At 35.7% G+C, this 13638-nt stretch overlaps 1 protein-coding gene across 2 annotated transcripts; it reads right to left on the bottom strand.

Annotated features, from left to right (window-relative positions):
• Positions 1 to 1698: 1698 nt before the first annotated feature.
• Positions 1699 to 5732, bottom strand: LOC108967988 (TBC1 domain family member 15). 2 transcript variants are annotated; one of them, XM_018931707.1, is made up of 4 exons: positions 5152 to 5244; positions 4225 to 5035; positions 3699 to 4159; positions 1699 to 3630 (listed from the first exon to the last, which is right to left on the bottom strand). In XM_018931707.1, exons 1-4 carry the CDS (start codon positions 5242 to 5244, stop codon positions 2983 to 2985), a joined length of 2013 nt encoding a protein of 670 aa, XP_018787252.1. In that variant the 3' UTR covers positions 1699 to 2982. The 2 variants fall into 2 exon arrangements, with proteins under 2 accessions (XP_018787252.1, XP_018787260.1); XM_018931715.1 differs by having other exon boundaries at positions 2983 to 3630; positions 5158 to 5732.
• Between the last annotated feature and the right edge of the window lie 7906 nt (positions 5733 to 13638).

Raw genomic sequence — 13638 nt, 5'->3', positions numbered from 1 at the left:
CTTGATGAAACTTGGTATGCAGGTTTCTTAGTACAAAAAAAGGTTCGAAGTCGTGGATGTAATCGTAATCGGACAACTGTCACGCCCACAAATTGCTTTTAACTGAAAACCTATAAAGCCCCATAACTAAACACTAAATTAAGATATAAATCGCAGTAGCCAGGAGCGTGCCCCGCCCTCTAATAAATTTAATGTATTTATCTTGTAAACCACTAAAGCTGCAACAACCAAATTCGCCAAGCACAAATATTACAAGAACTCCTACCGATAATGTGTAAATGGTCGAAATCGGATGAAAACCCTGTTCATTCCACATACTTCAAAACTACTAAAAATGCGATAAATTAATAACTAAATGCGCCAGAGACGTAAACATTTGAAGCTGGGATGGTATACCAAAACATCGCCTACTTTTTAGTGAAATCCCATATCTCGGGACCCGACTGAACGGGTTCGACAAATTTCGGTATGGGGTATTTCTATTTCACATTGTGAAAATGAGCGAAGTCGGACTATAACAACGCCTAGTTCCCATATAGCTCTATTTTGAATTCCAGTTGGTTCCTTTACTTTCCTGTACACAAACCAAGAAACAATTAATATATCTGGATTAAACTTTGTACGAATAGATAAATTTTGGCGAAAACTTGACTTACCCCCCATACAACTAACACCAGGATTTTCGAACATCCAGCTGGCTTTACTCTATATGATTGTTTTTTTAGTATGTGACATAAATAATAAGTAATAGTATATGGGATAGGGAAAAATAGATAAAATCTGGTCGATACCACCTCAACTATCATATACTACATATAAGTATAATGGTTTTCGTTTTTTAGTGTCTGTCATTATAGAAGTTATATATAGTATATGTATGTATATGTATGTATATAAAAAATTGCTTGGATTTCGATCCTCAGGTTGACGTTACACACCATAAAATATTTCCTCTGATTCTAGTAAGTTGCAAGATTATAAAATCGTCGGTTGCACCCATCCATTCGCGTTACAAAAGTTTAATGTACATACATATGTATCTCCTAAGCCACTAAAGCTGCAACAACAAAATTAACAAATTATTTAACAGCTTCTACCTACAATGCGAAAATTGATGAAGTCGAATCATAACCGCGCTCTCTCTGAATATAACTGTTTCGTTAAAGACTACTAAAAGCACTATAAATCAATAACTAAATGCTTCCGACAACTTTCCTTAATCCCCATATATCTGATATTCGCGATTCTGAAACGTTCGACTGACTTTACTCTGTATATATATACATACATACATACTGTATATATATACATACTGTATAGTATATATATCTTTACAATAAGGAAAATAAGGATTATTGCTTGATATGACATCTATTCGTTTGGAAGCAATCTTGAACCTCCACCTTGATATAAGCAGTGATATTGTAAACAACCATCGAATAGCTCGAATTTGTTGTTGTAGCTCGTGAAAGTTTGAGTCCTAAGTGTACAACAGATGTCTAAAAAATTATCTGGAAGTTCTCCAGATTTTTCGCGAGCAAGACAGCATTAATTCGAGTTGCAGGGATCATCTTATGCAATCGGAAAAAACATATTCATACGTAGGTTGTCTTTTCTATTTCGGAACTAGAAAACAAATACTAATATTAATCATCGAAAATCATTTTATTTTTTTAAATTTTCTCATCTCCCCTTTTTGAATGCGTTTGCACCAATTCTTGAAGCACTTCTGAGACTCTAACTGAGGTATCTCCAAAACATGTATTATGAACATAACAACAGCCTCTTCCGCAGTCGAAAAACGTTGACTTCTTAGTTTTTTTATTCGTACGGGAATAAAAATAAGTCATTCGTTGTTAAGTCGAGACTTTATAGTGGTTTATTCATCAAATCGATGTTTTAAGTGCTCAAAAATGCAGTTGTTTCAGTCCATGTGTGAGAGCTCGTATTGTCGTGGTGAAGATGATTTGTTGAAAGATCTCTGGCAAAAAAATATATTGCTCTCGTACGTTCTAGTTGTATTATTGCGATATGTACAGTTTTTCGGAAAAACATGCAACCATTCGCTTTGGATTGAGCTCATCGTTGTCAACGATATATTTCCAATCACCGTTAGCGTATTTTTTAACATTTCTCTCGGCCAACCGATACCAGGTTTGTTTGAGCGGTCAACAAATTATGTGGAATACCGCTTAAAAAATTGCTACAATCAAATATTCATGCAATATTAATGCCAGTCCCACTAAAGTCCATAGTTGTTTCAATCCCCGATGCGTCACATGATGATCTGCAATATCAGTTCTCAAACTGCATCAATAATTTCTGGAACAAGAACTGATTTTAGAAGACCTCTACGAAATTCTTTTTGGATTGATCTACGACCTCGATTTGGTTCACCAAACCATCGATAAACCTAGTCCTTGATGTAGCTTCATCGCCAGATGTCCAAATCATCAGGAATGTCTAATAATTTAGTTTTTAATACAATGAGGGATTTGATATGACTTTTTTTAATAAAATAGAGCATACATGCATGTAGATATTCAAAGAAAATACAATAAAAAAATTTTTTGATCACAATAAGACATTTCGTATGATGAGTCATGGTATCTGTATGTATATACAATGGTATATTGCAACCTATGGCTCTGCGGGGAGCAAAGGGTCACAAGAAAGTGAATGTAATCATTTCAATAAAGTAGTCAGTGTTTCATAAATACATAGCATATTACAAAAATATTGGAATTTCGTGTTGGGTTACTTAAAAAACACTATACATGTTTATACTTGCTGATAACATCGATTACACGAATAAAACAAATTACCTTAGAAAATTGAAAAAATATTACTCATAACACAATGTAAAATAGGGCACTCATTGTCAACTGATCGTTGCTGTAGTTTTGCTTACAAAACACTGAGTCGTTATTATATTTAGCAACTAAACTTGATATATAATAGTGGTTTAAGGAACCACAACGTTTATGTGTAGTTAAGAAACAGGGAACGTTCACACGCCTCTTCGAATTGCTCTTCCATTCGCTTTTCGTTTTTTGGTTTGCGTACCAATTCATATAATTCATCGGCAAAATCAGTGCCAGTGCCAGAATGTTCTTCGCCATTCTCGGAGTCTGAAATCGGCTCTCCAATAATCTGACGAATATCGTTAGGCAGGTCATCTACCGCCTTGGTTTGCAAATAAATTGCCTCAGCGATTTCCAAAGTTCGCTTCACATCTATGCGGTTTGTTAGTTCGTTGATGTGCTTCAAAATCTCATTGAACTGGTATTTGTTTTCGATAATTATATCGGTTTGTTGGTCTAATATGGCCACTGATATGAATAAATGGAAATTGGGACATGGTAGTCCAGTCCAAAGGCACTCCCACAGTTTCAGCACATCGTCGTTGGAGAATTCACGTTTATACCAAACAAGTAGCCAGCGAAAGCAGAAGAACATATTGTCAGCATCTTGCATGACCATATATTTAAAAAAACGTGGATTGCAAAATTCTACTAAACGACGTAACTGGTTAAATTGTGTTTTCATTGCAGCCTGATCCATGTCAAAATTGGCAAACACCATATCCATAAAACCGACAAAACACCAAAATGCATCGACTTCATTGCCCTGGAAAATGTTTCATCTATATATTTGTAATTACTGAAAATGTAGATAAATACATTTGTATATCTTACCTGAATAGAGAGTATGGGTGCTAGCAGATCAGACATACCCTGGACGTAGCCCAAGTCAAAGTTGTACATTACATAGGTCATGAGTATGCCTTGTAGTACCATCAAGTTTGGATTATCTTCACCAGCGAAGAATTCCAGAGTACGGTCGGTACGTTTAACGTCCTTTTCGATTTGGCATTTGCGATCACGAAAACCGCTGAAGTGCTCTTCTTGTGTAGCAGTCATTGATAGCCATTGGGCTTTCATTGTATAATATTCTTTAGACTTTTGTTTGTATCGTTGTATGCGTTCAACTTCACTCTCATCCCATTGGTAATAGTTGAGCAGATATTTCCAAACTTCGGCGCGTAAATTATAGTGAATCCCACCATGAAAAATAAGGTTCTTTATTCCGGCAACATCAGAAATGCTACCATCTGCAGACTGGAACTCCAACCACTGTGCTTCATTTAACGGCTTAACTGGAAAATTATTAAATTATTATGTTATTATTATTAAATTAAATTGGAAAAGCAGAAAATCTTACTTCTCTCAACCATTGGACGATCTGGCAATGTATTGACTATCTTCTCATCCTCTTCTTTCACGTTTTCAAGCTCACCTTCTACCGGTGACTGGCTCTCATTGCTGTTACAGCTACGAATTTCATCATTGTTACCTATATGTTTATTACGCATGGCATAATTTCTAGGAACACTACCCTTAACACCCGACGCTATGTCAGGTAAAGTTACAAGTAGACCAGTCCACGTATTCTTCACCCATCCTTTATCTTTCTTTAATTCTGTATTCTTTAGATCCTCGATGTTTAATTCGGCAAATGTACGTTTTAATTGTTGTGTTTCCGTATTGAGTACCGCATACTCTGCACTTCCATCCAACTTACTGCATGAGTGTTCAATTATGTGTTGATCGCACATGGATTTTAAAAATTGATCAGCATTGCCGTGTTGGAAAAAGAATTCACTATTCACGTTATTGTCGACTTTCTGAATAAAGCATATTACTTGGCCACGGTCTTTCACAATTATTGAACTCAAATTATCAAGAAGGGTGCGTATCAAACGTGGTTTGTTAGATGCTATCGTTTCTGGAGTGGCCTTTATATTGAATGCTTTACATTCGGAAATTGTACGCGAACGTCTAGGAATTGTATCCACTACTGCCCAATCCTGACTATCATCGGCAACAAGGATGCTATCATTTGGTCGCCATTCAATATATAGACGTCGCGGTATATCATAACTAATGACCGATAGTGAACCACTTGTATTCAGATCAGCTATGTGTTCTACACTGCCTTTCCGTAGTAATACTCCATCATGTGTGCACAATACCTACAAAAAATAATGTTATTTATAAATATTTGAATCTCTATTTACATTTCTACATATATAATATCTTTTTTAAGTTGGCAATTTAAATAAAATATTAAAGTGGAAAGTAGTATTACTTTTACCGTGCTAGTTGGGAATTGCGTTGTTGGAGATCCTTCCGAACTCAGTTGAACGCCCTCCTTATTATTATATTGGACAGAATTTATCATAATGTAATATTATGGGTTTTTACGAATTGAAGGCTTGTACTTTGTTCTTCAAATTAAATAAAAACGCTCTTCAATATCTTTGATTTTATAAACAATTTACGTCTTCCTCAAATTTTCACTTTTCTTTACTGACTTGGCTTTTCTTTAACTTCATATAAAACACAACAGCTGGTTGGTAATAATTTCAATAGCACTGTAAACTATATGTTTGAGGAGCAATGAAAGGAGTGTCGGAGCTAAAAATGAGAGAGGATTTACAGCGCGATTCTGTAAGCAGTCTCTAGTCACTATTTGAGACCTGATAGCTAGCAGGTCACAAAATTAAAAAGAACTCTTGAATACACGAATAGCGATCAGCATAGTTATTAATCGATTGTCGCTTTTTTATATTTTTTAAGCAACTCAACCACGAAAAGGTTAAAAAAAAATAAATAAATTTTACAAAACTTTAAACAGCACGACTACACAACAGTATGATCGCAGTTCTCGCTGTCGCTAAATGATAACCATTTTTAATTTTGCAAACGACAAAGGGCACCTGCGGTGAAATGAAAAAGTTCTGAAAACTGTAATAAGCTAACGTTATTTTACCAGAACATGCATAAAAGAGCTTTGATTTCGTCAAGACGACACTTGCAGATAAAAACAAGTAAGGAAGGGCTAAGTTCGGGTGTCACCGAACATTTTATACTCTCGCATCAAATACCGTATTTGTGTAAAGTTTTATTCCGCTATCAACATTGGTTCCTAATATATATTATACAGAGAAGGCATCAGATGGAATTCAAAATAGCGTTATATTGGAAGAAGGCGTGGTTGTGAGTCGATTTCACCCATATTCGTACATGTCATCAGGGTGTTAAGAAACTACTATGTACCGAATTTGATTGAAATCGGTCGACTAGTTCCTGAGATATGGTTTTTGGTCCATAAGTGGGCGACGCCACGCCCATTTTCAATTTTTAAAGAAAGCCTGGGTGCAGCTTCTTTCTGATATTTCTTCCGAAAAATTTAGTGTTTCTGACGTTTTTTGTTAGTCGTTTAACGCACTTTAAGTGTTTTTCAACCTTTGTATGGGAGGTGGGCGTGGTTATTATCCGATTTCTTCCATTTTTGAACTGTATATGGAAATGCTTGAATGAAACAACTCTGTAGAGTTTGGTTGCCATAGCTATAGTAGTTTCCGAGATATGTACAAAAAACTTAGTAGGGGGCGGGGCCACGCCCACTTTTGCAAAAAACTTGCGTCCAAATATGCCCCTCCCTAATGACATCCTTTGTGCCAAATTTCACTTTAATATCTTTATTTATGGCTTAGTTATGACACTTTATAGGATTTCGATTTTCGCCATTTTGTGGGCGTGGTAGTGGACCGATTTTGCCCATCTTCGAACTTAACCTTCTTCTGGAGCCAAGAAATACGTGTACCAAGTTTCATCATGATATCTCATTTTTATTCAAGTTACCGCTTGCACGGACGGACGGACAGACGGACAGACAGACATCCGGATTTCCACTCTACTCGTCACCCTGATCACTTTGGTATATATAACCCTATATCTGATTCTTTTACTTTTAGGACTTACAAACAACCGTTATGTGAACAAAACTATAATACTCTCTTTAGCAACTTTGTTGCGAGAGTATAAAAATTTTGTTGTTTGCTTGTTGCAAATATACGATTTCTATTAAATTTGCTTCGATATTGACTGCATTCGTGGCAACATTCCTGTTGTCGCTTGCATTTATATCATAATTCTTTTAGAGAAGATGAAGCACTCTGTACTTTTTTGGTGAATTCACAATGATGTGTTTTTTCACTACACTGTTGGCAGCTGATTTGTGTTATGTCCAACTGTCAATGAACTTTTGTTTTCGCATTTTTTTTTGTATATGTTCCAAATGAAAAGTAAATCGGTTAGAAAGCGCCAACGCAGTAGACGACGCGCTAGAAATGCAAAAATTCAAAATGAATCAGAAAGAAAATGGAACGTAGAATTTTCCAAAGGAACATCTGCAAACGGCAAGCCATTTATTGATCCAGTTAGCAAGGCTGCTTCTTTATGGCGTGGTATATATGAATCGCTTGTGATCCGACAATGTGAGCTCAAAATCAACTACTGGAAACAACGAGCAATGAAATTGGAGGAGGAAAACAAAGAATTGCGCAATCAACTAGGAACCATTGCCCCAGTCTATGAAACATCGTCAGAGGAGGACGATGAAGAGCAACGTTACTTAAATGGTGAAGATCAATACGATGATGACGAAATCTTACCAGAATATATGGAATTTAGGTCTGTGACACTAAAACATCGTGAAGAATTACAAAAACAGCGAGAAATAGAACTCTTAGAAAGTAAAAACGATTATGATACATTGTAATACCATCGCCATCTTAAAATCTCTAAGGACTTTGTAAACAAGAAATAAACGATCTTTTTATATCACAGGCAAAAAATTATCTAAAACGTTTTAAATCAGGTTGATTCAGTTCAAAAAATGTGATATCCAAACAATAATAAATAGCGAACTAGTCGCAAATTTTCATTTGTGCCTTTCAGAGGAGGCTATAATGATTCTGACATAATGAGAGACGTGAAGGGTACTATTTTTGTTTATCGATAAAAAAATTGGAATAACACTAATGATACTTGCTGACTTCCAGGATGCCTTGTTTTTCGCCTTTCCTTTGTTCAGCAACAGATCCATTTGCTTCAGAGGTAGAGTGGATTTATAGAAAAGGTTCATGGTGTGCCGATTGACGAAACGTTCCGCTTTTCGTATGGATAGTCGTCTTTGATCACACAAAATTATTAACTTATTTCACCAAAAAATTTAACACCAGGGACTCGAAAATTGCAGAATTGAGCATTTTCAGTGTTAAATGAGAAAAGTTATGCTAATTTCAATGTTTAGAAATGCTTACAGATTCGTGTATTTACAATGCCCAAACCACTCTGCATATAATTTATAGGTAATATAAATATGTGCCAATTGACCTATTTCATGACTAATTCCATAAAACCTATTAAAATGTATGTATAATAAAGTAAGGTTTGTATTATTACCTAAATATGTAGTTATATGTTTATATATTTATTGATTCTGGTCGATAAAAGTGTTGATAAAATCTTAAAGGACCAAGCCATATGTACTTGCTACATGCCAGTACTTTTTGCTTTGCTTACGAACCTTGGTTAGTATGTATATAAATTAATTCTCTGCACTATGTGCTGTTGTTAAAGTCTGAATTACAACTAAAACTTAAAAATAGAAGCCCTGCCTGATTTCCGTACACTTGCAACAATTTTGGCATTACCGGTGCTACTGCACCTGCTATTGTTGCTGTTGTTTAGACAACAGGTGAGTCGTTGCTACCGCGCTGATGTTGGTGAGGCGAAGAGTTTGCCAGGTGATGGGGAAAATGCCGACGCGGACTACTCCCGCACTTACTGGCTATCGTGGAGAAGAGTTCTAAGAACACTATACTGGGCAGATCAGCAGAATAATGTGTTAACTGCCCCTCTTCTAAATCAATGCCGTCCGCGGCGGCTTTCACGATCTTGGCTACCATTTCATATCCAAAATACTAATGATGCACTTATAATGGTAGCAACGGCTAGTATCATTAACATGCAGAGTTATTCCATGGAGGTTTTAAATGTTCCTCAAGGTTTAAAAATAGTGGTAGAACTTAAAAATGCAATTTTCTAGTTTTGATCGCTCCAAAATTACATATCACGTCATTGTAATTTGAAGTTGAAGCAGTTTAAAATTCTATTGAGGGAATCGCAAGATTGGACAGTCTACTCTGACTCACGGTCGATCTTAAGTAAGATTTCATAAATTTAAGTTTGCTAAAAGATCTTTCACAAGATGCAACTGATACAGGTATAGTGACTAGTCTTAAAGCTGTCGCTAACGTCTTGTAGGCTTCCAGTCTCATCGAAGAAATGTATAATAAAACTTTTTCTGGCGAAAACCCAATTTGTTCTTCGTTTTTCTTAGGTCTCTTTAATAAAAGTATATAAAGACAAGACGTCCTTGTATGTCACTGTATAAATCTTCGTTATCCAAGTCATCTGGATAGGATTCGGCAAGTTCCTGGCATTTTTATTTAAGGGGTCCCGGTGGTCTAGAACCCTCAAATTAAGGGTGTTTCCTGAATTTTTTTTTTTAAGTTTAAAATAAGAGCAATCAATATACACTTTTTACAGTTTATTTATACACTTATGGAAAGTACAAAAATATTTTTTTGTTAAATAAAATTTTTTTTTTCAAAATATTAAAAATGGCGTCCAAGAAAGCTATTTTAAAAGATGACTCTCGGTGCCGTTGTTGATTTTTACTCTTCTGAACATCTGTAACATAAAAATCAAAATAAATTATGAATCAGTAGGTGTCCAGCTATCGCTGGGATTACAACCAAAAAAAAAAAAATTAAAAAATATTTCGCGCTTTTTCCGAAAAAAGCTATTTTTGGACCAGTTTTAGATTGGAAAAAGTCGAAGTTCTTAAAATTAAAATTTGATCGTAGTCCCAGCTATAGATATTGATCTTATAAGAACCATATTAAAATTGCCGAAAAAAGTAGCTTTGAGATAACTACGTACAAATCATTGATTCATCGAGCCCTTTGACCGCGCGCTAGAACGCGCTAAAACTGCTGTAGAAGCTAAAATAATGTGAATATCCCTCCAAAAATTTTACAGTATATTCTTAAAGGACTACCTTAATTTCGACGAGTTTGTCATTGTATGAGTCTCTGGTTAGTTCTATAATTTGTTCAAAATCATATAGAAAACCAAAACGGCCATTAAGCTTTTCCAAATTTGTGAAACGGGTGGATATTTTCATTGATAGCTTATCGAGAATTTCGATCATACAGCGTCGCATTTCTTCTTTTGAATTCAAACCAGCATCTTGAGGTATTTCCCCAGACATATTTCGCTTCTTCCGAATTCTCTTGACAATAGTAACACCCCACTGTTCCCACTTACTTTTGGCTTTGACTATTGGTTGCAAAAACTGGTCCTCCTCCTTCTAGTTCCTAAATTTTATATACCTTATATCAAAGATATTTTCTAAAAATTCACTTTTGTTCGAACCACCTCATGAAACTTGTAGGTAGGTAGATAAGGGGGGGCGGCAGAACATCCTTGGCCCCGGGCGCCCGAAGTTTTAGCTCCGAAACTGCTTTCAGTGTCAGTTTTTTTGTATTAGCAATAATTTTTTTAACAGTCTCAATCCATTTATCAATTTGCTATTGTATCTGAGTGTTTAAGAAAAATTGACGGTCATTGGATTCTATAAGTTCTTGTTTTTGTTAAAATCGTCGAAATCAGGAGATATACGAGTATAATATTTATGCTTCGCTTGTCTATGGTGAATTTTCACCGTGTTAACTAATCGATAAATTTGATTAATGTCTGCCTGAAGAACTTTAGTCATGTGGGATTGAGGAAAACGTGAAATATGTATATTTTCTGTTTCCCGAAAGACGGTGAGGTAATTTGTCAAATTCGTTCGATGCGTTGAGTAATTCCAAACTGTCAATAACTGGTAAGTAGTATTATTATTAATTTTGTAAATTTATTGCCAATTCTTTTATTATTATTATTATACTCTCGCAACAAAGTTGCTAAAGAGAGTATTATAGTTTTGTTCACATAACGGTTGTTTGTAATTCCTAAAACTAAAAGAGTCAGATATAGGGTTCTATATACCAAAGTGATCAGAGTGACGAGTAGAGTTGAAATCCGGATTTCTGTCTGTCCGTCTGTCCGGCCCTCCGGGCAAGCTGTAACTTAAGTAAAAATTGAGATATCATGATGAAACTTTGTACACATATTTCTTGGGGGACTGCCACGCCCACAAAATGGCGGAAACTGAAAACCTATAAAGTGTCATAACTAAGCCATAAATAAAGATATTAAAATGAAATTTGTTAATTTTTTTGTTGGAAAAGTGGGCGTGGCCCCGCCCCCTACTAACTTTTTTTCATATCTCGAAAACTACTATAGCTATGTCAACCAAACTGTATAGAGTCGTTTCTTTTAGGCATTTCCATATACAGTTCAAAAATGGAAGAAGTCGGATAATAACCACGCCCACCTCCCATACAAAGGTTATGTTGAAAATCACTAAAAGTGCGTTAACCGACTAACAAAAAACGTCAGAAACACTAAATTTTACGGAAGAAATGTCAAAAGGAATCTGCATCCAGACTTTTTTTAAATTGAAAATGGGCGTGGCGTTGCCCACTTATGGACCAAAAACCATATCTCAGGAAGTACTCCACCGATTTCAATGAAATTCGGTATATAATGACATGTACTAAATATGGGTGACATCGGTTCACAACCACGCCTGAAATCTCGATTATCACTTTATCATGCCAGAGTATAAAATGTTCGGTGACACCCGAACTTAACCCCTCCTTACTTGTTTTTTTATTATTTTAACATAAGCTTTATATCCTGGCTTGAAAAACCTCGTAATTTTACCGCTATTGCCCCTTGGAAAATTGCGGGCGCATTTTTCAGTCCGAAAGGAAGTCTAAAAAATTCATACTTTCCATTGTTTTCAGAGAAGACAGTCTTTTCCCTGTCCTTCTCCGCCAATTTCATTTGGTGGAACCCAGTTCCTTAAATCAACACCATCCTCATCTGGTTCCTCCCGTTCTCGTCTATCCTTTTTTTTTGTAGTCAACCCATATATGATTATTATATGGGGATGGAGAAGAACGAATTATTCCATCTCCTAGTAAATATTTAATCCTGATTTGTAAATTCTGAAGCGGCTATCGAGTAAGGCTATGACTTTCAGTAAATCGGTTCATTATCAACTGTCCTAATAGTGGCGTCAAAAACGTCAAAGCCTCATCTGGATTTGCGAAAACTTTTGAATGTTTTTCCAATTTAAAAAAATATTTTCCGTATTCTCTGGTCCTTTAGGAGAATTCCCACTTCCAACTATTTTATAGACATTTTCACAGTCATAATAAGATAATTTCTCCTAACCACTCTTATAGTGAAGGATTTTTTTGTACGTCTATTTTTGTGTTAACGTCTTTAAAAAAATCAAACCCATTAATCCCATCATCGTTAAAAAAATGTAAAACTCTCATTGTCTCATTATCATTTATTTCAAGAGATTCATCACACCGAACAGTCAGGTCTATAGTCACTACTTCATAATATTCCACTTCTAATTCAATCTCTAAGGCTTTTATCCGCTCTGTCAGCTGTTCAATTGTCCTCTCGAAGGAGGCCCTACGGAAAAGAGTAGCTGCGGTGACGGCACGACACTGTACCGTTATGTGGGCAGTTAGCGGGGTTTTCATCCCATTTCATCCATTTTCACACCACAGGTAAGAATTCTTATAATATTCGTCGTGAGCAAATTTGGTTGTTATAGGTTTAGTGGTTTAGGAGATACGAAGATTAAAGGGCCACGCCCAATTTAAAAAATTTCACCCCTTGCTACTGCGATCTTCTGTGCCAAATAACAGTTTTATGTCTTAATTTAGTGCTTAGTTATGGTACTTTATAGGTTTTCGGTTAACGGCGGTTTGTGGGCGTGGCAGTGGTCTGATTACGCGCATTTACGTATTCCCTGTAAACCAAGTTTCATCAAGATATATTAATTTTGACTCAAGTTACAGCTTGAACGGGCATATGGTCGGACGGATTGTTTTACAACGTCGAATGGCTTAGTAAAATGTATGTAATAGCATGAGTAAGAGACAGAAAACAAGAGCATAAGCAAAAGTAAAAACAAAACACAAATGAAAGCAGCGAAATAAATTACAAATATAAAAACAAGAAAAAATCAGAACAGCAAACAGAACCATCAACATCCGCAGCCAACAAAAAACACAACAGCAACAGCGGCTTCGAAAAAGGTGCAGAAAAGTAAGATAATATTAAATTAAGTATAGAAACATATTATTATATTATACATATATGTATGTACCGCATGCGTGCATTGCCAATGATGGCACCATCCAATCGTAAAGAAAAATTTCTTAAAAATTATACATCAAAATACAGGAAAAATCTTCTGTTTTATTTTTGGAAACTTAAAAGTAATAATAAATTAATTCGCAGCGTAAAACTTAAAGAAATAACTCTCAACATACAAAATTCGTTTCACACGACTAACCGGATTTTTAAAAAAATGATTACTAATATTTCGTAGCATATCCTTTTGTAGATAAAACTGCTTCTAGTTGCCTTGCTATAGAGGCGACAATTTTTTGACAAAATTCTGGTGGTATTGCGTTCCAAGCCTCAAAATAGCCGTTTTGAGCCCATTGGAATACTGCCTTTGGTACACTTTTCGACTGACTTCTTGCCATAGGGGCTCAATAACGTTCAGATCTCGGGC

Source organism: Bactrocera latifrons, unplaced genomic scaffold, assembly GCF_001853355.1.
Source record: "Bactrocera latifrons isolate USDA-ARS-PBARC rearing strain unplaced genomic scaffold, ASM185335v1 scaffold_101, whole genome shotgun sequence".
NCBI classification, from domain to species: Eukaryota; Metazoa; Arthropoda; class Insecta; order Diptera; family Tephritidae; genus Bactrocera; species Bactrocera latifrons.
Note: the sequence above shows the minus strand (reverse complement) of the source record. Positions and strands in the feature narration are given on the sequence as shown.